Source organism: Schistocerca serialis, chromosome 5 (genome assembly GCF_023864345.2).
Source record: "Schistocerca serialis cubense isolate TAMUIC-IGC-003099 chromosome 5, iqSchSeri2.2, whole genome shotgun sequence".
In the NCBI taxonomy this organism is placed as follows: domain Eukaryota; kingdom Metazoa; phylum Arthropoda; class Insecta; order Orthoptera; family Acrididae; genus Schistocerca; species Schistocerca serialis.
The window spans coordinates 119695249-119719612 of record NC_064642.1 but is presented as its reverse complement, the minus strand read 5'-3'; the positions used below and the strand labels follow the sequence as shown (position 1 = coordinate 119719612).

Here is a 24364-nt window from a genome sequence, read left to right as displayed (position 1 = left end):
TTCATAAACGACTTCCTGATACTTAAATCAATACTCGATGTTAACAAATTTCTCTTCTTCAGAAACGCTTTCCTTGCCATTGCCAGTCTACATTTTATATCCTCTCTATTTCGACCAGCATCAGTTATTTTTCTCCCCAAATGGCAAAACTCATTTACTACTTTAAGCGTGTCCTTTTCTAACCGAATTCCCTCAGCATCACTCGATTTAATTTGACTACATTCCATTACCCGCGTTTTGCTTTTGTTGATGTTCATCTTATATCCTTTCAAGACACTGTCCATTCCGTTCAACTGCTCCTCCAGGTCCTTTGCTGTCTCTGACAGAATTACAAAGTCATCGGCGAACCTCGAAGTTTATATATATTATACATGCGTTAATCTAAAATCATTCATGCCCTTTTCAAGTATCCCTTACATCACGAATTTACAATGTCAGTTACAGATCCACTATAAAATCGCTTCATTATAGAAGACTAAACCGGTCGTTCACTAAAATAAAGAACACCGTGTAAGAGCACCGCGCTCCAGACATGCAGAAACTAATTTTGAAGGTTTTGAAAACGACACATTGGTAACAAAATTGCGGTGTGACTTTTACCATTGTGTAAAAACACGTCACTTGCTATTTTGAAAACAATGCCAGCTCAGAGCTAGCTGACTAGTGAGCGTTGGGAAAAGAGCGTTCTATAAACTGGAATTTCACATGATATATTTCGTTGGAAGATTTTCGCGAAGGCCTAATTTCGAGATAAGATCCTCGAATCGGTTATCCCACTTCTTCAGAAAAAAAATTGCTTACAACTGGACTGCGGAGTAAGATGTTATTGCTTCAAAAAAGCACGGACGCTGTGCACAATGTGATCGAGAAGGATAGCCTAAACCGTCAGATAGAGGCATCCTTGCGTATATCGACTGCTGCCGTACATTTGATTCTGCATGGACACTGACAGGAGAAACTCAAAATACTTGAACATATAAGATTTCCATCCTTTTCGCGAGTGTATTGCAAGCCTGCAGCTCTGCGCAGTCCCTTCTAGCTCTGTATATCTCGCGGTCACGGGCAGTGTGTAGTCGAGCAACATGATGAACAACTGTACAGATAAATGCAAATGGAAATCCGCTTTCGGTTCAAGATAATTAGTTTCTCTGAAATGCAGGTACCGATGAAAAACTGTCTGTGCGATTTCTCGATACTATTCAAGAAACTGCTATCTGAAAGCAGCGGTGAAATAGAAATTCATTGCAATTCCGTTCCACATCTTTTATAAAAGACGTTTTATAAAAACTTTGGTAGAGTGCTGTGGTACTTTCTCCTATCTTTTTTAAAAGTTGTAACGCAACCCTAATTTTAACAAAAGATTCTCTGAAGAACTTTCGCGGTCTAATACGGGCCTTGTAACAGGTGAACGGGTCAGCTAGCCCTTGTGCTGCCTCCCGCGGCGCAAAATTGAACTGCCCCGGCACTTGCGGTACTTCCACGCATTAGAGGGCGAACGACGGCAACAGCAGCTGCGACAAACCGTTTTGAACTTGCTGAGATAGTTGAGTATAAAAGTTTAATTTTTCAGCGAATATATTCGCTTGCTACGGACACCTCTGACGGCTAGTGGATACATGCTCGTATCAACTGCGTTTTCTTTAAATTTACTTATAGTATCTACATTTAATTTATGTAGGGTGCCTTGTGTTCTTTTAATCGTCGCAGTGTGTGGCTTTTTGTGTGTGCTACTTTTAAACAGTTTTTTATCTCCATTTTACAGTCACCCCGTTTTTTGTATATTGCCTTCCATGATGTTCCCCCCTTTTTTATATCTATGTTCGCCTTCTTCTCTCCTTTGCTGTTTTTAAATGTCTTCTATTGTTTTGTTCTATGTCTTTCGGCTGAAGAGCAGCGCATATGCTGCTGCCAGCCCGCCCCGATGGGGAATTGAAATACAATAAAGAAAAAAAAAAAAAATTATGTAGGTTTCACTTAGTACTGAAAATGCTTTCTGCAATCGCGCATATCTTATTTCACTGTATTTGAGTGGCGTCTTACCACCTATGAAATATGAGAGGTCTCAATGCAACTTCATTAAAACTGCGTTGGCCAAATTTGAAACTTTCGACATAACATAGGAACTTCTTGAGGAATTGATAGCCCCGTTATGCATATGGTAATAATTCATTTCGTATCGGTAGCATGTCTACATTCACCGATTTTTTTTTAAAAAAAAAAAAAAAAGATGCCATTTCCAATGTTTTCAGTCAACTTCTAGATAATACAGCAGCAAAAAAATTAAAGGAATCTAAAATAGCAAGTAATCTGGAATATTAGCTTACTTTTGTTCGCTGCCTGAGGGCTAGCCCCAGTGGATGGGTTTGCGATCAGAAGGGCTGTAGACAACTTCCAGTCAACTACAGGAGCCCATTCACTTGCTTGCTGACCGCAGATATGGAGTAGGGGGATAAATCCCTTCTTCCCTCGAACAGGGACGCTGATACATATATTTTGGGAGAACAACCTAATCACGACCAGACTCTCCAGATTCATCCCGTAGGCCTAAACAGATAGTTGAGTGTCCTGACTCGGCTTCTGCACGTTAACAGGCACATACCTTAAGATTAAGCTTCTCCATTACAGATATTTTAAAACCCGTGGCTTAATTGAACGTAAATACATAACTGCAACCAGTCGCTTTTTTGCATAGTTAATTATTCCATGAACCGGGTTTCGAACCTTTTCAGGTTTATCTTCAGATGGTTTTCTGGAAGTTACATATGTTTCTAGCGTAATACTGGCTCTGTATCGAAGATGGAACATGCTTTAATGTCCCGCCATGAGTATTATCTGTCGATGTGGATACAAAACTAAAATTTTGTATTTGCTGCGACATTATGGGGGGCTTTTATTTTCTTAGTGTCCGTCTGCTTCCATTGTGATTGCCATTTGGTACATGGCGTGTGAAGTCATGTACCAACTGGCCATTACAATGGAAGCAGACAGATAGACACTAACAGAAAGAAGCCGCCCCTACTGTCGCAGTAAATAAAAACTAAAGTTTTGCATCCACACCGACAGATAAACAATACTCTTGGCTATATATTAAAGCATGTTCCATCTTCTTGCTAGAAATATGTAACTTCCCGAAAACCATCTCAAGGTTCGAAAACCGATTCGTGGAATAATAACTATTCAAAAAAGTGACAGGTTGCAGCTTTATTTATTTACATATCTTTAGAGTTAATCATTTCATATTGTTAGCCTTGCTGTGCTGCCCCAAATTAGCCTACTATCCACGCATCACCTTATGTTATGCATTTTCTCCGAATTAATGCTGACCGTGATCTGGAAGTATTCGTATACAGGTCATACAAACATTTGTTTAGTATTAGTGTGCCTGTTTCGTAGACCAGCCCTACCATAATACTCAGCTTATGATACTGCCCATTTCAACCGACAGATTATTGACACTATGTTTAACGTCCTTACATATTATAAGTACGTAAATTAAGCCTACAGTGTTAATATTGTCATTCTAAAAATTTCTCACGTGTCTAATTTCATATTGCGCATATTGGCAACACTGGCACTTTAAACTTCAAACACTTGCGAGAGCCGCTAAATTTGGCTATTTTAGTGATAAAGCTGCCGTGTACGGGATAATTAGCTTAATTTTATTGCCCCTGCAGCTGGAGAAGTGTTTGCATACGTGTTTTTACTGTAACTGCCAAATACTTGTAACAATCGCAGTTAGGACAACCAAGCTAAGTATTACATAGTGTAGTATTGTTGTAAACAGTAATCAGTATTTCCTAAAGCGCTATTTATATAAACATTTGCATGGTTTCCATCAGTTTTGAGAATAAAAATAACAAATTGTGCCTTATTTTATTCAGGTGTAGCGAACCAACGTTACTTTGTCTCATCGATAGCGACACTGTTCCGTGAAAATGTTAAAACCTTAGTCTGTTAACTGGGAGTTTAACTTCTACATTTCTTAGCGAGGAGCTCCTGTACATCGGAAAAATGTTTGCGCCATACAAAACACAGGGCGTTAGTATGTCCTTGTTTCACTACAGAAAATAAAATCTTATTAAGTTTTCTTGGAACCCAGGTACAGCCCAGTGGGACAGTTCCAGAAACATGAAAGCACCACACATTTCCGGTTACTGCCGGCAACATCATTCCAACAGATTTAGTATCCATCCTTAAATATTAAAGAAATACCACTGATGTCTTTTGTGTAGGTTCCACACACACAAACTTACATAAATAACATACATGGTGCAAAAGATATTTTAGCCCTTAACTCACGAGGTGTGGTCTGACCGCGCGTAAATTTTTCGAATTCGACTCCCAAGGCCAGTTGTGGTGGAATGCTTCTATACTCCCCCGACCCTCCTTAAATTGCGAAGCCTACGATATTTTGATGTCGGTTGCGTTATAGCCTTCTGTATTTATTGTTGACACGTATTATTGATACGTGTTGGAGCCTCAGAGACCGCACCTCGTGAACTACGTAGCTGTTTTTTCAGTACGGTGCCGTATAGCTCAAAACGTGTTCCCACGAATGTGTCAATTTTAACTTTCCCGAGTTTGACGAGATTGTTAGTCGGTCTATGGAGGAAGCTGTCAACGTAGAGCTCACAAAGTTGTACCACTATACCCAGAAGCAAGATTCTAGCTCTTTTACATTAGGAACAGTGGAATGCCAAACTTGACGATTTCTTCACGACTTTTCGGTCTCTGTAAAAGTGGTCTTCATGAAAATGGCTCTAGCACCACAGCGAAGTTACAGGTGAGCCTGCATAAGTTGATGCAGGGCCCTGAGCAATGTCCTGCACAAATTTCATCAAAATTGAAGATGTTTGAGCTGGGAGCCCTAGGATCCTTCAGTGGCCAAAACACAAACCACAACCATTGTAATAAGGGTAAATGTCTATGAAGTTAAAGTGACAGGCGCACTTTCCATGGCCGCTCAACGAAATCAATCGTCCCAGTGGTGACAGGCAAAGGGATTCACCAATATAAAGCACCCCGATGGGAATGGAAAATTATTAGAGCCATGTCATTGTTCCTGGATCACACTAAATGTATGTTCTAATGACACTAAAACAGCTAACCATACTGCACTGTAAATCCAATTCACAACACTATATCAAATTTTAAACATAAAAATCGGCTGTCAACACAAAGGCTGACAGTTACATCACAAAAGAAATTTAGAATCAAATGCATCAGTTCTCAACTGAAGAACAGTCACATTTTATACTTGTTGACTACAGTGCCATCTACCACAAATGGAAAAAAAAAATGGTCTGAATAAAGCGTATTTATTTTTTGGCAGAGAATCCAAATATGCTACAAAATGGGGAGCTCCCATTGTGTCAATTCAAGTGAAGTAATCCATTAAAAGTTTAGTTGGTTGCTTGTCCATTTTTAAGTATTTGTTTTTCATTTGATTACATTATAATTCCGAAGTTCAAACAGTTTTTGAAAATTTTTGCCTTCCATTGTTACTAAATGCCAGCCATTCTTTTTTGTAAGTACATGACAGTTTTTCAGTTTGGAGACAATAGCGATAATACGAATATCTCTGTACTGGGTTTAGTTTCAGCATTGCAATTGACATGATTGTTTTGTAAAAAATAAGCCGCCTCTACAAAAGTGTTTATTGCCCAAAATAACCTAAATTAAAAATACAGTGAAAATGACCTCAAAAGTTTGCTACTGAAAATTTGGAAAACCCACGTTTTAGACGTAAAAATAACAACCAAGGAATGATTTATCACTGTATTTTTTTTCTCTAGTTAGATATCATATACTACTCTCCTCATATAGAGCAAGAACACTGACAGGTGTTTCTTTAATTTTTTATAATTTTTTTGAAATCTGAAAATAATTTTTTGTAAGGTTTGGGGTGGTTATCTCTGGTAGGACTGAACGTTCCAATTTGACTTTTACACATTTTGCACACGCATGTTATGGGAAAGCACTGTAAAAATTTCAACATTGAGTTTTACAGTGAGAAAAGATATTAATTTCTGAAAATGAGAAAATAATTCAGATTACGTTACAGTTGATCTTATGGCTGTTGCTGAGTTGTGTGTGATGTTGGGTAGATGCAGTCCATTATTAGTGAAGTTAAGGTACTGAACTATATGCAAAGACTTGAAAAATGACTGAACTAAACATTTATATTATCTTGACCAATTTAAAATGAATATTTTCATTTAACACAATTTAGAGATGTGGTGCTTCCTAATCCTAGCGGTGATCACTAAGAACAATTATTTCTTCAGACAGCTTATGCGATATAGACTAAGACCTGTCAGTTTCTGTGGTAAATGCAAGCATTTAAAGCTTCCTTAATACGTTTTTCACTGGTATCCAAACTTTGTCACTATTAGATGTCTTGAATGACATTATTGAGCCAGCAGGGTGGTAAAAATGCACAAAAATCGTTTTTTACCAAACCACTATTGTCCATCATACACACATGCCACTGTCATTCAGTGTTAAATACAGATATGGAATTTCCCTGACAGAATGATCCTCATAAATTTCAGTTTCTGATGTTACATAGCATCAAACTAAGTCTTCTGCGATGCAAGGAATTTTTGGAATTGCCTTTTTCCCTTTTATTGCTATTACAGTTTACAAATGTGGTTTGAGGTGTTGCTTTTATATAAACTACCTCATCTTTCTTGATGAGAAAATAGGTCATGCCTTTAATATTATCCTCGCAAAAGGCATAAAACTCTTATATTGTAAGAATTTGGTCTGTGCTCATTCTTAGTAGGCTGCTTTACTCACTTAATGTGTTGTTGTATCTCCTACTCCATTACACGCATTTTTATCATGGCAAGGAGCAAAAAACTACTGCATAGTTGTAAAGATTTGAAAAATTCTTTGTTATCTACCACTTGCATCTGGAAAGTATATAAGCTTCTCAACCTTGAACAGCTTTTCTTTTATGTAATTTGTTACATAATTTTGGCATTTGGGAGGACGACGGATCAATCCCGCGTCTGGCCATCCTGATTTAGGTTTTCCGTGATTTCCCAAAATCACTCCAGGCAAATGCCAGGATGGTTCCTTTCAAAGGGCACGGCCGACTTCCTTCCCCTCCTTCCCTAATCCGATGAGACCAATGACTCACTGTCTGGTCTCCTTCCCCAAAACAACCAACCAACCATACTTTTGAAACTCATGGACAACTGAAGTGTTGTGCTCAAAGTAATCTCTTAGCATGCACATTGAAGAAATGCAAACTTCATTTTTCTCACTTTTTAAGCACAAAACAAATGGATGCAATGTCTCTTGGTGGTACCCTCGCATTTCATCCTGAACCACAAGTATTACGTTTTCTGGAGAATCAGCTAGGACTATGCATCCAGTTTCATAAAGTTGTGTTTTTTGCCCTTCAAAAACTTTCTTTTGATTTTAGAAACACTGTGGTGACTTTTGAGATTTTTTATGTTATCAATTAAGGGGTCAATGTACTTTTCCTGCTATCATTTCAGACGTGTCAATTATAACAGACTGTTTGAAGGTAACATTGTTGGGCATTTCCTCCTCAGATCTGTTAAACAGTTTGAATGGTTTCTTTACTGGGGCATATATCACAGAAACTCATCATACAGTGATAATTGTTAGTATAACAAACCATTAAATCTAGTAAACCTTTGCAGTTAACATCATTGAGTTTTGCACCCACAGTCATCATTTTGACATTTTGATGATATAAACACACACAAATGTACTATGTTCCTGAGGAGTCGGCTAAAATGCACCACTTAGGACAAAGGTCACATTATTTTGACCTTCCAACTTTGCTTTCAGGATGAGCATTTTTGAAAGGTAAATGTTCTTTTAAGTTTGACAGCAGTAGTCATTTCTGCTTTGTTACAACTACTCTCTTCCTGTCTTTGCTGCCAGGGGAGATTCTACTGTTTTCATTGTCTTTGAAAAACTGCTGGATCTTTTCAATTGTTTCTTCACTTATACCTACTCCTTTCATCTTTCTTAAAACTTGTAGAATGCCTTACTCTTTCACTAATTATTAGGTTACTCTACGCAAACTGTCAAAAAGGTTGAACCAATTGCCTATATGTTCTCTTAATCATGAGTCAGGGCTTAAACTAAAAAATTTCACTTCTTCCTCTTTAGGTGTCACTGAACAGTTACTTTTTAATTTCTCAATTAAGCTCAAATATTTCATGTCGAATGGTTCTGAAGGTAGGTTTTTTATTTTATTTTTGAGAAGTACTTCTGGTATCTGCATTATTAAAACCTGATTCTAGGTGTTTCCTAATTTTGTCTGAAATTTGTTATATCTTGCTTTCAATAGCAGCTTTTCTTTTTCTGCTACTCAATTTTCTTATATTCAAAGTAGGAGATACCTCTAAATTAGAAAAATAAAAATTAAATTTGCTGACAGTTTCCTCATTTGGAACATAAATGTCAGTAATAAGGTTACTTGATTCTGATTCTTGATTTGTGATAAATATTTTTGAGTAACAGTTTGGGCACTGGGAATATTTCCAGCAATCACATTAAGATTCACTCAGAAAGCTGTTTTATTCAGTCTTAACAAGGACAAATGTTAAAGTTTTACTGCCCTCAAACCCAAGTTTTCTTTCCCTCGACCATTTAATAACTGGTTTTTTATGACCTTTGAGTGGATCAGAGCATTTTTTTCCAAAAATATGGTTGTATTTCATAATATATTTTTTTCTCATGACACAAATTGATTATGCAAAACAACTTACTTGTAATTTAAACAAAGTTTGTCTATCTTCATCAGAGTCATTAAAATTTTACAAGTTTTTGAAACTGAACCATAAACTTTTTTGTGACACTCTTCACTTACTATTTGTCCAACAGAACACTGCTCATCCATTTTATTGCATTCCAATTAGCTTTTCAGATTTATTAAATTTTAAAGCTATTTTAGTTAACTAAAAATTACACTCATGACAAAAGCACACAAAATATTCTACACTTTCAATGAAGTATGTACAACCACTCTGAGAGGTTTCTGAACAATGCCACACCCAGCAAATGTAGTGGGGGTTTCACATTTGATGTACAGACTTGTCACTGACTACTGGGCCCCTGTGCAGACTTATTACTGTGTCCACTGAGCTCATGTACACACTTGTCTTGAGGACTAAACTCGTGCACAAAACTGTAGCCTTCTCAACAACAGATGAATTTCACAAGTTTATTGTTTTACTTTAATCATTTTGAACGTGTAGTAATGTGCAAATTTTCTAAACATAGAACTGAAACAAAAGCTCCTGTTGTTTAATATTTTGTTATTAAATTAAATAATACTAAATAAATAAAGGGTGATAGTGTTAACTAAATATAGGTTATAACTAAATTTTATTACAATGAAGCACTAAATCATTTAAATAGGCAATAACCATAAGATCAGTTCTAATGAAGTGTGAATTATTTCCTCATTTTCAAAAATTCATCTCTTTCTTCAAAGTCAAATACCAGCTTGAAATTTTTACAGTACTTTGCTATCATGTAGGTGTACAAAATGTGCAAAAATCAAATTTTTATATTCAATCCCACTCAGATAATTAGCCCCAAACTTTACAAAAAATGAAGATTTTTCAAATTTTAAAAATTATAAAAAAATTAAGGAAACATTTGTCAGTGTTCTTGCTCTATATATGACTAGTAGTTTGATATCTAACTAGACAAAAATACACTGTGATAAATCACTCTTTGGTTGTTGTTCTGGATTTTCTTAATTTTCACATCAAACTTTGGAGGTCATTTTCATTGGTTATTTTTTAATTTAGGGTATTTTGGGCAATAAACAGTGTTGTAGAGGAGACGTTTCTAAAAACAGTCATGCCAGTTGCAATGTTGTAACTAAATCCAGTGCAGAGATATTGAGATTAATGCTAATGTCTCCAAATTGAAAAACTGTTGTGCGGTTACACATAAAGATGGCCACTACTCAGTGACAGTGCAAGGTAATTTAAAAAAAAATGTTCTGATCTTCTCAACTATAGGGTAATCACATAAAAAACAAAAAATATTTAAAAATGGTCAAGCAAACCTTTTTGGATAACTTCATATGGATTGACCCCATTTGAAAATTTAAGTTGACACTGCCCAGGCAGGGGGGGGGGGGGGGGGGGGGAGGGATGGTTTAGGAGGTAGCCAGTTGTAGTTGTAGCACAGACAATGTCACCTTTCCAAATAACTCTTCACCTAGAACATCTTTTTATACAGTGAATCATTTCAAGATTTTCACTGGTCTCATGTTGAAATGAACACACTGCGTATTATGAGTAGTAAAGAGCCAAACACAGAAAATTGTGGTACACTCTGTTTGATATGTAAGGAATTTGATCTCATATTGTTGAACTGCATAATTAGTACTGTCACTCAGGTAGGATATAGTCAGAGATAGCTATGATCCTATAAAACTACAGTAGTAGAGTTTTTCTAGCAGTGCTTCATGGCTGACAAATACCTTGCCGAGATCCACAAGGATAGCATTAACTGCTAATCTTCATTCAAATGTTGGTAGTGTCAGTGAAACAACGTTTTTGGCTGCTTTTACTGTTGACAAGCCTGACCTGAAGCTGTAATGAGTCATTAAGAATATTACTCAGACAGATATTGATTGATTTGGAGCTGTACACAATATTCCACAACTTTCAGAATCATGGGTATGAGAGAGTGTTGATGGTAATTATTACAACAAGCCTTACAACCTTTCTTGATGAGAGTAGTAATGATTGTCATTTGCAAGGATGAAGGGAAAAAGGGACTGACAAACATATGGTTTATAAGAAAATATTGTGTTGCGCTACTACCTCCATAATTTTTTTATTCAGAGAATTGGAGACACCATAAACATCTTCAGATTTTGAGTAACTTAAATTTGCTATTGCAATTGCAATATCGGTTACTTTTCTCTCTTTCCAATTAAAGACAAAAACTACATCTTCAAAATTTTGTAGGAAACCAGGATACCAGACAGAGCAAATTCCATCTTCCTGAATATAAGGTAAACATAGAAGGGTTGGAGAGGAGCGAAAAAAAAGACTGGTGAGGTTTAGAAAAAGGGGTAGAGTTCGGAAAGGTCACCCAGAACCTCAAGTCAGGGAGGACTTAACAGATGGGATGAGAAGGAAAGACTGATTGTTGTTGGGACTGTGCTAGATGAGATTTTAAAACCTCAGAGCTTAAATGTGGAAGATAGGATAATATGCAAGAGAGATTACTGCTAAAATATCATACACAGGCTAATGAGAGCAAAAAGCTAAGTGCACTGTGTGCGCTAGAAGTGTGAAGGGGATAGCAATTAATAGACAGGTCAGAAAATGAAAGTTGTAGAAGGTTAAAAGAGAATGAAAAAGGAATAGTTACTGTGAAGAAATGGTGAGACTGAAGAAATTAATGTAAATTTAGTTGGGTGGTGAGAACAAAGGACATGTTGTAGTGCCAGTTCCGACCTGCAGAGCTACTAGAAGCTGGTGTTCGGGGTACAATCCAGATGGCACATGTAGTGAAACAGGCACTGACATCACAACCTACAGAAGTATACAAATAAAGCATAACATAAATAACTGCAAAATGGGTGTTGTAAAGTTGTGTGAATGTGATAAAAGTACAAGCAGATACCCTCGGCTAAACTAATCACCTCAAATGATTGTAATTACAAAATACTATAACACATTGACTGTTCATAAATCAATATTTAACTCAAGTATAGTAGTTGCACTTCAGCAATATGATAAGCATCTCTAAATTCTTGCACATATTTGTACAGCACTGCGCATCATTCGACTTAAAAAAAAAAAAATCCAACTGCCTCCCTAATTCCAAGCTCAACTTGGTATCAAAATTTACTAAGTGCTTGCAAAATTTAAAGTATCACACTGCCACTTCCTGCCCAAGTTCTATCACTTAATGCCTCAAATCAACCTTGTTGTATCCTGCTACGTGTGCACTTAAATCAACTGCAAGTGCGGGCCGGCCACTAGAGGCTGCTTGTAGGAACTGTGCACACTGCTTGGTCTCCACTGCACCATCTACCGGCAACTTGTGTCTATGTAACTGTGGAGCAGTGCTGATTTACTCTCACTATGTTTATTACTTTGTACTGCTCACATCAGTTTCCCTGTGTACCACTTACATTGCAACTTCTGTATGATTCTTTGTCTTGTTATGTTTGGAGTCATGCAAGGCTTATTTCCATTATTGTTCAGAGGTTTATCAAGAAAGCCATATTTGTCTTACTTGGATTAGTTTCATGTATTACTTGATTACTGCAAAACTGAAGATGAGAATGGAACCTGATTGTGAAGTAACCAAGTAATATACGAAACCAATCCAAGTAACACAAATATGGCTTTATTTATAAACCTCTTAACAATTACAGAAATAACATTCGTGTAACTCCACGCACAACAAGACAAGACTCATGCAGAAAGTGCAACATAAGCAATACACAGAACAACTGGTGTGAGCAATACAATCTAAAAGAACATAGTGAATGTCAGTCAGTTCTGCTACGTACTTGTATAGGTGCGAGTCATCGGTAGACGCTGTGGTGGAGACTGTGCCATGTACACGTTTCCTTCAGGTTGCCTCTAGTGGCTAGCCCATATTGATGTAGTTGGCCATTGATTTGAGTACACATGCACGGGTATACTACAGGTTGCCCACTCACTTGTTATGTGTACATGATGTTGTGTTCATTTTGTTATGTTTATCTGTATAATAGTTAGTGATGTGACATTCAATGATAATTGCAGGTGTCTTCAGCAGTTATCTAACCATTTTAACTCTTAATTATTGCCAAAAGTATTTAAGAATTTTCAAAGGTTTAAGTAATGTTGTTGATATCTTGCACTAATATAAATTATGTAATTTTTATAATTACTATTAAAGTGGCTGTGCAGTGTAATTTGTAGCATTCTGAGGTACCCATTACTTGACATATTAGGAATTCAGCCATCTTTGGTATGCACACCCTTTGCTGCATTGCTAATTGTCATGACTTCTATTCTAGTACTCCAGGAAATCCACCAAAAGGTCCCTCCCTGCCACTTGCCACCTCTGCATTTGCCCTGCCCTCAGCGGGGGCATCTCTTGTGTTTACATATTACATCCACTGACAGCTTGACAGATTGTCGTTACCTCCCAGCGTGTTTCTAATCCCCTTGGTCATACTTCATACTTTTTGTAAAAATGTTGTGCTTATCTAACCACTGATTGTGTGTGTGTCCAAGTATAAAATATTTTTTGTTGTCTAATACAACTTTTTCATGTTGCAGCATTGCTTGCTAAAGATCTACCCTAAATTTGGAATGTCTGAGATACCAGAGGAGATTCTGCACACTCCTAAGGTGAGAAATACCCAACTGTGAAACAGACGAGTTTCTATAATTAAATGTGTGGGAAATGGTGTGAATTACATAACTGAATAGTTATTTTCTTGGACAAAAGGTTTGGTTGAACATTTTAACTGCAGATTCCAGCTTTGGTTGAATTAGACCAACTTCAGATCTATAGATTGTTTAGGGGTAGCTTCAGCTCTCTGTCCATCACATAAGACTCCAGTGATCAGTATGCTGCGAGCCCAGATAGCTACCATCTACTACATGCTCAGTATTTTACAATTCTTGGAAAAATACCTTTGTTCTCACCTAAAAACTCTAATAGATTAACTAGACAAAAAATGTCAATTATGAGCCCTCATCTTTTTGGTATTCTATACTTACTGATAGAATTCACTGGGCAAGGCTGTGGTTGTAAGCGTGCTGTTCATGTGTATTGACTTTCCTTAGTGTGGTGGCCTTTTAGTGTGATTTGATCACTGTGGGAAATGCACAGAGATTGGCACTGTAGAAAATGGGCTAGAAAAACAAAGGTTTCACCTTTAAATGCTACAAGATATAAAGTAACTATAATATAGAGATATATATGAAGAAATTAATTCCATAAAAATAACTGCAGGCAGCAGAAGAACAAATGATCATTGAAATAAGCAATATACTAATATAACCTTCAAGTGCAGTTCAAGAACGGCATAGACAGTGTGTCATTCAACAATACAAGATAAGAGAAATTGAATTGGATAAAAACTGTTAATAGCTAGTAATTAAATGCTAAGTTGGTTTACATCAAACTAATTAAGGCTTATTGAAGGCTGAATGCTGTGTAACACAATAGCATACAGTAAATTATAAGTACTGGCAATATTTACATAACATATCTTGCTGTTAAATGTATGGTCATTAGACATTACCACTTCCTGCTATAAAAGGATGAACTACTTTTAGACCCAGCCTAAGTGGTCAGAGGCAGTGTTTTGTGTGTTGTTGACCATAAATTGATTTTTCACACAGCTGATATCAGAATACAAATAAAAACACTTAGTTCATGTATCAGATGACAAATGAAACATGTTCAGCTATCAAGGTGGCTATGCGTGAAGCCTTAACATCCTACAGTACTAAAACATTATTGAAAGATTTCTCAAACTCAAAGAAACTCTGATCTTGCTAAAGGCTGTTAGTGGCACCAAAGTTAATGTTCAGATGCTCATGAGAAAGACAGAACCTGCAACAGAGTAACAAAGAACAAGCATATATACTTAACTCAGTTATCAAATGTTTCTTTGGGAATGAAAATCCTGCAATATTTCCCCAGTTTAGTTCACACACCACTGAAAAGGTGAGTCGTATAGATACTAGTCAGTGCCATTGAGGTGAAATCACTAAAACTGAACACTGCTCCAGGGCCCAATGGAATCCCTATCAAATTGTATACAGATTTTGCAACTGAGTTAGAGCCTCTTTTTTTGCATATTCTCCCATAGATAACTCAAAAATTATGCTCAGTAGTGGAAAAAGAGAACATATCACATTCATCTACAAGAAGGGTAGCAGAAGAGATGAAAAAACCTGCCATCCAGTATCATTTATTATAGACTGAGTTGAGAAAAGTCATGGAATACCCCATAATATTGTGTTGGACCTCCTTTCACCCAGCATAGTGCAGCAGCTTGACATGGCATGGACTCAGTAAGTCGTTGAAAGTACCCTGCAGAAATATTGAGCCATTCTGCCTCTATAGCCATCCATAATTGGGAAAATGTTGCCGGTGCAGCATATTGTGCAAGATCTGACCTCTTCAATATGTCCCATAAATGTTCTTTGGGATTCATGAGGGGTGGTCATAGTGGCCCCATCATTTTCTCGAATTGCCCAGAATGTTCAAGCCAATTGTAAACAGTTGTCACCCAGTGACATGGCACATTGTCACCCGTGAAAATTTCTTCATTGTTTCAGAACATGAAGTCCATGAATGGCTGCCAATCATCTCAAAGTTGCCAAACACAATCTTTCTGGATAATCATTGCAGTCAATAATTGGTTCAATTGGACCAAATTTACCTTCCATGTAAACACAGCCCACACCGTTATGGAGCCACCACCAGTTTGCACAGTGCCTTTTTGACAACTTGGGTCCAGGGCTTTGTGGGGTCTGCACCACACTCGAACCCAACCATCACCCCCCCCCCCCCCCCCCCCCCCCCCCCCCCCCCTGCGGGTCTGGGGGTTAGGGTTAGAATAGGACAGAGCTATTCCTGCCTGTTGTAAGAGATGACTAAAAGGAGTCTCACACATTTTGGCCTTTGTGATAGTCTCCTGTAGGGTTTGACCTCCATTCATCAAAATTTTCCCAAAGTACAAGCCAATTGGGGAAGGGCGCCTTACATGGTGCATCGTGTCCAATGTGCATTGAGATCTTTAGCCCACTTTCTCGTCGTCGCATTGCAGTCCTGCCCATTCTCCATCTCTTGGGCGAGGACACCTTCCTGGGTGCATTTTCCACCATGCACTATGCAGTGTCGCTTCCTGCATCGACGATGACCATGGACTTCTTTGCACTTGTTATCCAGCATGGCAGCCAGTCAGTTGTGGTGGGCCGCCATGTATCCTGTTGGTTGTAGCCCCCCCTGACCACACAGGGATCACTCTGCTGATGCCTGTGCTGTTAACTCCCCACATATGCCAGGGGGTAGACGCCCATCCCCCAATGGCATCTGGCTCCCAGCAACTGCAACTGGGTAGTGCCCGTGGGGAAGGCCCCTAGTCGGAGTGGGTGGCATCAGGGCAGATGACACCTGATGAAGTGTAGTCCATCATCTCTTGCTGTTGGCGACTCACCAGCAGTCTCTAAACATTCACGAGCTCAATTCAACACACAGAAGTAAGACTCCAAATCGTTCCCCTCCCTGGCCATACCATGGGAGGAATGTCGGGCTAAGGATGGCAGCGGATCTTATTTGATCTGGTACCTTGTATGTTCGAGGCCTGATGGGGAATGTTTTTTGACGATGAAGCCTCAGTTTCTTGGTGAGCATTTAGAGTAAAAGTTCGGGGAGGTATAGGGCTTGTCCAAAATGAGATTGGGGTCAGTCTTGATTAAAACAGCATCCTCTGCCCAGTCACAGGTGTTACTTGCTGGGGGATGTTTCTGTAACCATCACACCCCATAAAAGCTTAGATATAGTCCAGGGTATCACATTTCACTGGGACTTTCTTTTGCAGTCTGAAGATGAGCACTGCACCAATTTAGAGTGGCAAGGTGTACATTTCATCCAGCGTGCCCACCTTGGGCTGTGGGACAATCAGGTTGCCACCAGTGCCTTCATCTTGGCCTTAGAGGGTGATACATTGCCCAAGAAGGTCAAGGTGATGGTCTACCACTGTGGTTTAAAGCCCTATATACCTCCCTCAATGTGGTGCTTTAAGTATTGGAAGTTCGGGCGTATGTCTTCCTGCTGCACGTCCAGTGTCACATGTCAAGATTGCAGATTCACATCACGTCCCAATAGTCCATGTGCTCCGCGTCCCATCTGTGTCAACTGCGGAGAGCAACATTCGCCTTGCTCGCCAGACCGCAGGATTCTCCAGAAAGAAAGGAAAATCGTGGAGTACAAGACCCTGGACCAACTGACCTACACAGAGGCTATGAGAAAATTTGAACGCCTGCATCCTGTACGTATGACATTGTCTTATGCCGCTGCTACAACAGTTCTGGCCCATCAGCTCTGCCAATCCCAATGACCTCTCAGAGGTGGAAGACTACTCTTGCCCCTTGATGGTGCGGGGCATTTCCCTCCCTATTGCTCCCGTACCACCTACTTCAGGAGCAACACCCCCCCCCCCCCCCTCCAATCATTGGGGACGTCCATCCCCACTTCTAAGCCAGAGATGCGTAAGTCTTCTTTGGCTTCTCTCACTACAGATGGGTTCCTTGGGTCACTCCCTTCCCAGGTTTCTTCTAGTGGGAAAGACGACAGATGCCAGTGGCTGAAGAGCTCAAAAGCAGCTGGTTGTAGGGCTTCACGCTCATCCTCAGTCCCAGAGACTGAGTCAGTGAAGTCCTCCAAGCCAGGGAAACCCATAGAAAATAATCTGCTGTTTCCTTGGCACATAGACCACAGATGACAGAATAATTTGAAGTGGCAATGAAGGAAAGAAAGCACGTGTGTACAAAGCTCTTTACTTGAAGAAGCGGACATACAGTTTTAATAAGCAGCTGGAGGCGTCAATCAGCCAGCTTCAAGCGTATGAAGATACTAGAGATTTTGGTGTATTTCTCTTCAAATTATTTATTCTGGTCTCTGCAGTGGGCGTACTGTTGCCGTCGCAATTCGAGCATAAACAGAAATGTGCATCATTAAGCAAAGCATATGGTTTTAAAGTATTGTTATCTAGATGGAAGAACAAACAATATAATTGACAAACTATTTGTGTTCATGAAATTAGTGCACAACAAACTACTTATGTTAATGAAATTAGTGCATGACAGACTGTGATCTCATGGTAAAACTACATAAATTTGATTAGAATCAACATGAACATTTAATATCTGCCTCAGTGCCGTAACAACACTTGCTTTCCAGTAAGAGTTGGTTTCTTTAAATTGCCCTTACACTTTCGTTGCATTTACCGTGCCTTCTTTGTACTTTTACCGTCTCATTGCTGGGGTGTTGTGGAGATTCCCTGCAGTATGTCTGAAAAGTGACAGCGAATGAACTTTCAGTAACAATTTCAGGGTTTCTGTGGACTTTAACAAGTGGACACTAGTTCTCGGACCAGAGATGTGCACACAAAATGGCAGAAGCCTCCTCACCTAGTTTTGCTTCAGTTGGTTTACATGTGGCACTGGAATGTAAGGCATAGGTCATTGATGCAGCATGAATCTGTTTGCATATGTTCAAATGAATTAAACTGTCTGCACAGGGATAACTAAAAGCGTTTATACACATATTATAAATGGAACATGTCAATGTAAACTCCAATTTACACTCAGTATTATTTAAAATCAATATACCTGCTATCCCATGATTGTCTGTGACTTCCCAAGAAACTTTGTGCCATCAGTATTGACTGTTATATTTCTCTCTTTAACATTGTATGAAGCTTTGTGATGAGCCTCAGTAAGGTGGATCCTATGCAAATGTTCACCCCTATGACTTCTGTCGAAGCACGTCTGAAAATAATAGTGTCGTCAGACATGAATAAATACACACACTTTTATGATTCCAGTTCTTTCACAGCACTGAAGAAACAAGACATAATGGAAGTGGTCTACCAATTTGACCCACACAATGCTACAGGCATATCTGAATGTAAACCGTCTACCCCAAACAATATGGTCACTAACAACTTGTCAAAATTTGTACAATGTGTGGAGTCTACACATACAATATTCTGTCCAAATTTCTGTAATAACTGTTTCCAGTAATATGTCATTAATAATATCAATGAGTCACTGCTGTCAAAATGTTCGTTGTCCTCACATTCTTTATAGAGGAGACTGCGAACTTTCATTAATTAATCCAAAAAGAAAACCCCTAAGACCAAGGAAATTGCAGTGGCACCCCCACCACCGATACCTACAAGCTCTTTGTCTGCGGATGTGTTGGAGATTTGGGCATCCACTTAGGACTTGCATCTCGCCAGACCCTCAGACAAAATGGATATAGATTGCTCAGGCAGTAGGTTGGTGGCAACAGGTGACCCTGATGCATAAACAGCCTCATTGAATGTTCCATGCCTTCCCAGTCTCCAATCATGTAGTCCTCCAGTGGAATTGCATCGATTTTTCCCACCACCTGGCTGAGCTACAGCAGCTGTTAAGCTTTACACCTGCTATCTGCATTGGCCTCCAGGAAACCTGGTTCCCGGCAATATGGACCCCTGCCCTGCATGGCTATAAGGTATATCACAGGAACTGTAGGGACTATAGTGTGTCAGGTGGAGTTTGCATTTATATCCTAAACTCAGTTTGTAGTGACACTGTGCCACTTTAAACTCCTCTTTAAGCTGTGGCTGTCAGAATAAGGATGACACAGGAAATACTGTCTGCAATGTGTATCTTCCTCCAGACAGTACAGTACCCTTGATCATATTAGCTGCACTGATTGATGAACTCATTAAACCTTTCCTACTTTTGGGAGATTTTAACGCCCATAACCCCTTGTGGGGTGGCACCGTGCATGCTGGCTGAGGCAGAGATGTTGAAAATCTGTTTGACCTCTGCCTCTTAAATACTGGGCCACCGGATATTTCATTGTGGCTCATGGTAGTTACTCGCTCATTGATTCATCAATTGACAGCCCAGGACTTCTCCCATCTATCCATTGGGGTGCACATGGCGACCTGTGTTGTAGTGACCACTTCCCCATCTTCCTATCACTGCCCCGGCATCAGGCCCATGGACGCCTGCTCAGATGGGCTTAAACAAGGTGTACTAGGAGACTTTCACCTCTGTTGTCACCATTGAATCTACCTCAGATGGTAACATTGATGTTATGGTTGAGCAGGTGACAACAACAATTGTTTCTGCGGCAGTGAATGTGATCCCTCTCTCTTTAGGTTGGCCCTGGCATAAGGTAGTCTCTTCGTGGTCACTGAAAGTTGCTGAAGCAATTAAGGACCGTCAGTGAGCTTTACAGAGGCATAAGTGGCACCCTCTCCTGGAGCAGCTCATAGCCTTTAAACGGCTCCGTGCCCGTGTCCAGCAGCTTATCAAAAGACGGAAACAGAAATATTGGGAGAGATAAGACTCGATCACTGGGTGCGTACATCACCTTACCAAGTCTGGGCAAAGGTCAAATGTCTTTTTAGGTACTAGACCCCAACAGGTGTTCCCGGTGTTACCATAAATGGCATGTTATCTACCAATGCCCACGCGTTTGCTGAGCAGTGCTGAGCACTTTGCTTGAGCCTCTGCATCAGAGAATTACCCCCAGCCTTTCGCACTCTCAAATGGCGGGTGGAGGGGAACGTCCTCTCATTCACTACATGCCACAGTGAATCCTGTAACGCCTCATTTAAAGAGTGGGAGCTCCTAAGTGCCCTTGCAGGGGACTGATGACCTCATATGTTAAGCCCCATAGTGGTTAGAGCCATTTGATTCAGAGCCCTTGCACATTGCCCTGACTCAGCACCAGGGCCAGATTGGATCCACAGACAGATGATTAAACATATCTCATTTGACTACAAGTGACATCTCATCATCCTCAACCGGATCTGGTGCAATAGTGTCTTTCCATTGGAGTGGCAGGAGAGTACCATCATTCTGGTGCTCAAACCCAGTAAAACCCCACTTGATGTGGATAGCTATTGGCCCATCAGCCTCACCACCTCACCAACGTTCTTTGTAAGCTGCTGGAACATATGGTGTGTCGGCGGTTGGGTTGGGTTGGGTCGGGTCCTGGAGTCACGTGGCCTACGGCTCCATGCCAGGGCAGTGTCAGCCAGGGTTGCTCTACCACCGAGAATCTTGTCCATCGAATCTGCCATCTAAACAGCCTTTTCCAGATGGCAACACCTGATTGCCATCTTTTTTGACTTCCATAAAGCATATGACACGACCTGGTGACATCATATCCTTTCCACATTGTATGAGTGGGGTCTTCGGGGCCCATTCCCGATTTTTTTTTTTTTTTTTTTTTTTTTTTTTTTTTTTTTTTTTTTTTTTTTTTTTTAATCCAAAACTTTCTGTTGCTCCATACTTTCCATGTCCAAGTTGGGGCTTCCCATAGTTCCCCCTCATATTCAGGAGAGTAAGAACACAGAAGAAACAATTCCTCTTTGAGCAGCCTACAAGCTATCGACCAGTGCCACCCTCGCCATCCTTTGGTGGCATCCATCCAGGAGGCCATTGATGCCCTGATACGGTCCCATCATTCAGTGGTGTTTGTGTGGACCCCAGGACACGTTGGCATACCCTCAGGGGGCTCAGCATTTAGTTGCTGGGTTCGGGCTTGGCAACCCCAGGGTCCCTGAGCTGGGGACTGGGAAGTGCCACCAGTCCTTGATACCGTAAGCTCTGAGCGTGCTTCAACGACCACTGTAAGGCATGATGGTGGAACGTTGTATGGTACAGAGCCCGGGATCTTGTCTTAACTGCCTGGGTCGCGAGGATGGTATAAACCTCTATAAAAAACCCTCAATCTCAAGGTGCGCTGCACGCCGAGGAGACGCATGGCTGTCGAGGTAGAACAGTTGCTAGTGGGCGACCTCTGGGGAACCTGCCGCCTCCTGGTTGTATTAGGCTTACCCAGGCAAGTGGGGCTCTGTCTGGGTGGACATTCCTTTCCCTAGCTGCTCGTGGGACCACCATGAGAAGAAATACGAATAGTGCACAAGCACGAGTCTCTAAGAAAGGAAAGTTCAATGCTTCAACATATGACCCCCAATCGTACCCTTCCCTGCCCACATCAGGGGAGGAATGGCAGTCTAAATTACCTGGTGAGACATATTCTCCTCGATTTCTGGTTTGCAGCTGAATAGATGGGGACTCATTTCTGACCACAAAGCCACAGTTTTTTGTGGAAAATTTAGAGGACAAGATTGGAGAACTTGAGGGCATGTCTAAAATGAGGTCTGGAGTGATCCTCAGAGACAGCATCCCCAGCACAGTCACGGGCATTGCTTGCTTGTGACAAGCTCAGTGATGTTGCAGTATCCATGACGCCTCATAAGAGCCTCAATATGCTTCAGGGGCTTATTTTTCATCGTGACCTGCTGTTTCAGTCTGACGACAAGCTCCGTGCAAATCTGGAACGCCGTGGTGTCCACCTTGTACGACGTGTCTTCAGGGGACCTAAAGATAGTAGGTTGCCACCGGCGCCTTCATCTTGGCTTTCGAGGGTGACACACTGCCCGAGAAGGTCAAGGTGGTGATCTATTGATGTGATGTTAAGCCTTACGTCCCTCCTCCCATGCACTGCTTTAAGTGCTGGAGGTTTGGGCATATGTCATCAAGATGTGACGCCAACCCTACCTGTCGGGATTGTGGACGTGCCTCCCACCCCGACGTCCCATGTTCACCGCTCCCTGTTTGTGTTAACTGTGGACAGAAACATTCACCTTGCTCATCAGACTGCACGGTTTATCAAAAAGAACGGAAGATTATGGAGTAAAAGACCTTGGACAGGCTCACTTACACAGAGGCTAAACGCAAATACGATAGACTTTCACCCTGTGTGCATTTCATCAACGTATGCTGCAGCAGCTTCGATGTCGCCATCCCTGGCGATGAGCCCCAAGCTCAGCCGCTTTCTGTGGGCCCTCCAGCCTGGCCGTCTATTCCTGCCCCCCTGGTAGTTAGGAAAGCCGACCCAGCCTGATAAATCGAAGGACAAACGGGACCCTACCAAAAAGAAGAAAAAGCAAAAGGAGGACGACACAGAGACAGAAAAAGAGTTCACCACTGCACCTGAAGATGATGTGGAGCATCTAACGTCCACTCAAGAGCTAATTGTTGCTCGACCTGCAGCTCCTATGGAAGTTGATCAGGCTACTTTGCTGTGGTTTTTTCCACCACCTTGCTGAGTTGAAACAGCTTTTGTGCCGCTTCCCTGCAACTTGTCTAGCCCTACAGGAAACCTGGTTTCCTGTTCGGCAGACCCCCTTCCTCTGTGGCTACTGGGGATACTACAAGAACCACATATAATACAACAGGGTGTCTTGTGGTGTCTGTGTTTATGTTCTTGCCACTGTTCCTAGTGCCCCAGTACCACTTCACATGGCTCTCGAGGCTGTGGCTGTTAGAATCCGGGCAGGAATGGAGCTTACCATCTGTACCCTCTACCTTCCCCCAGACGAGGTTGTCCCTCTTGCTGACCTAGCTGCCTTGTTCACCCAGCTCCCCCCCCGTCATTCCTCCTTTTGGGATACTTTAATGCCCACCACCCTTTATGGGGTGGGGCCCAGATCTTGGGCCAGAGTAGGAAAGTTGAGGCTCTCTTGGCACAGCAGGACATTTGCCTCCTTAATACTGGTGCTCCCACATATTTTAGCTTGACTCATGGCACATACTCAGCCATTGACCTCTCTCTTAGTAGCCCAGGTCTTCTTCCATACCTCAGTTGGAGGGTCCATGATGACCTCTGTGATAGCGACCACTTTCCTATCCTGGTTTCTCTTCTTCAATCCCAACCCCCTGAGCAGTTGCCCCGATGGTCACTTCGTGGAGCTGATTGGGCAGCCTACATCTCAGCTACTACGGCCATTGCTCCGCTTCCTGGTGATATTGATTTTATAGTGGATGAGGTCACTATGGCCATTGTTTCTGCTGCCGAGGCAACTGTCCCCTGTTCTTAAAGTACCCTAAGGCGTAAGTCAGTCCCTTGGTGGACACCAGAGATTGCAGAAGCTATCCAGGACCGCCGGCAAGCCCTGCAATGAAACCAGCGTCATCCTTCCGTAGAGAATCTGGTTGCCTTTAAACGGCTGTGGGCCCGGGCTCAGCGGTTAATCCGGCGGAGCAAACAGGACTGCTGGGAACGATATGTTGCCACCATAGGTTCTCGCACCTCCCCATCTCAGGTGTGGTCGCAGGTTCGGCACATTTTTGGCTTTCGCCCTCATGCATCTGTCCCTTGCCTTTCTCTTTGGGGTACACTTTGTACTGACCCAATCACCATCGCCGAACATCTGGCAGAGTACTTCGCTCGTAGTTCCGCAACAGCAGGCTACAGCGCAGAATTCCACGCCATGAAAGAGCAGGCTGAGCGTACGCAGTTGTCGTTTTGCATGCACCATTGGGAATAATACAATGCCCCGTTTAGTGAATGGGAGTTCCTAAGTGCCCTTACAGCTTGCCCTGATACCTCCCCAGGTCCAGACCGAATTTGCAAGCAGTTTCTTCGCCATCTCTCGGCACACTGTCAGGGTGAATTACTCGCCCTGTTTAACCGCATCTGGATGGGGAGGGCGTTTTCCCAACTCGTTGGCAGGATAGCGGTAGCATCCCGGTGCTGAAACCTGGTGCAGATCCGCTGGTGGTTGGTAGCTATC

General features: G+C 41.2%; 1 protein-coding gene across 1 annotated transcript in view; it reads left to right on the top strand.

Annotated features, from left to right (window-relative positions):
- The first annotated feature begins 1492 nt into the window (after nucleotides 1–1492).
- Nucleotides 1493–24364, top strand: part of LOC126481410 (uncharacterized) — a 241418-nt gene continuing 218546 nt past the window's right edge. The window contains exons 1-2 of the mRNA XM_050105147.1: nucleotides 1493–1543; nucleotides 13308–13379. Of these exons, the coding sequence (XP_049961104.1) occupies nucleotides 13341–13379 (39 nt within the window). The 5' untranslated portion in view covers nucleotides 1493–1543; nucleotides 13308–13340. The remainder of the gene's footprint in view (nucleotides 1544–13307; nucleotides 13380–24364) is intronic.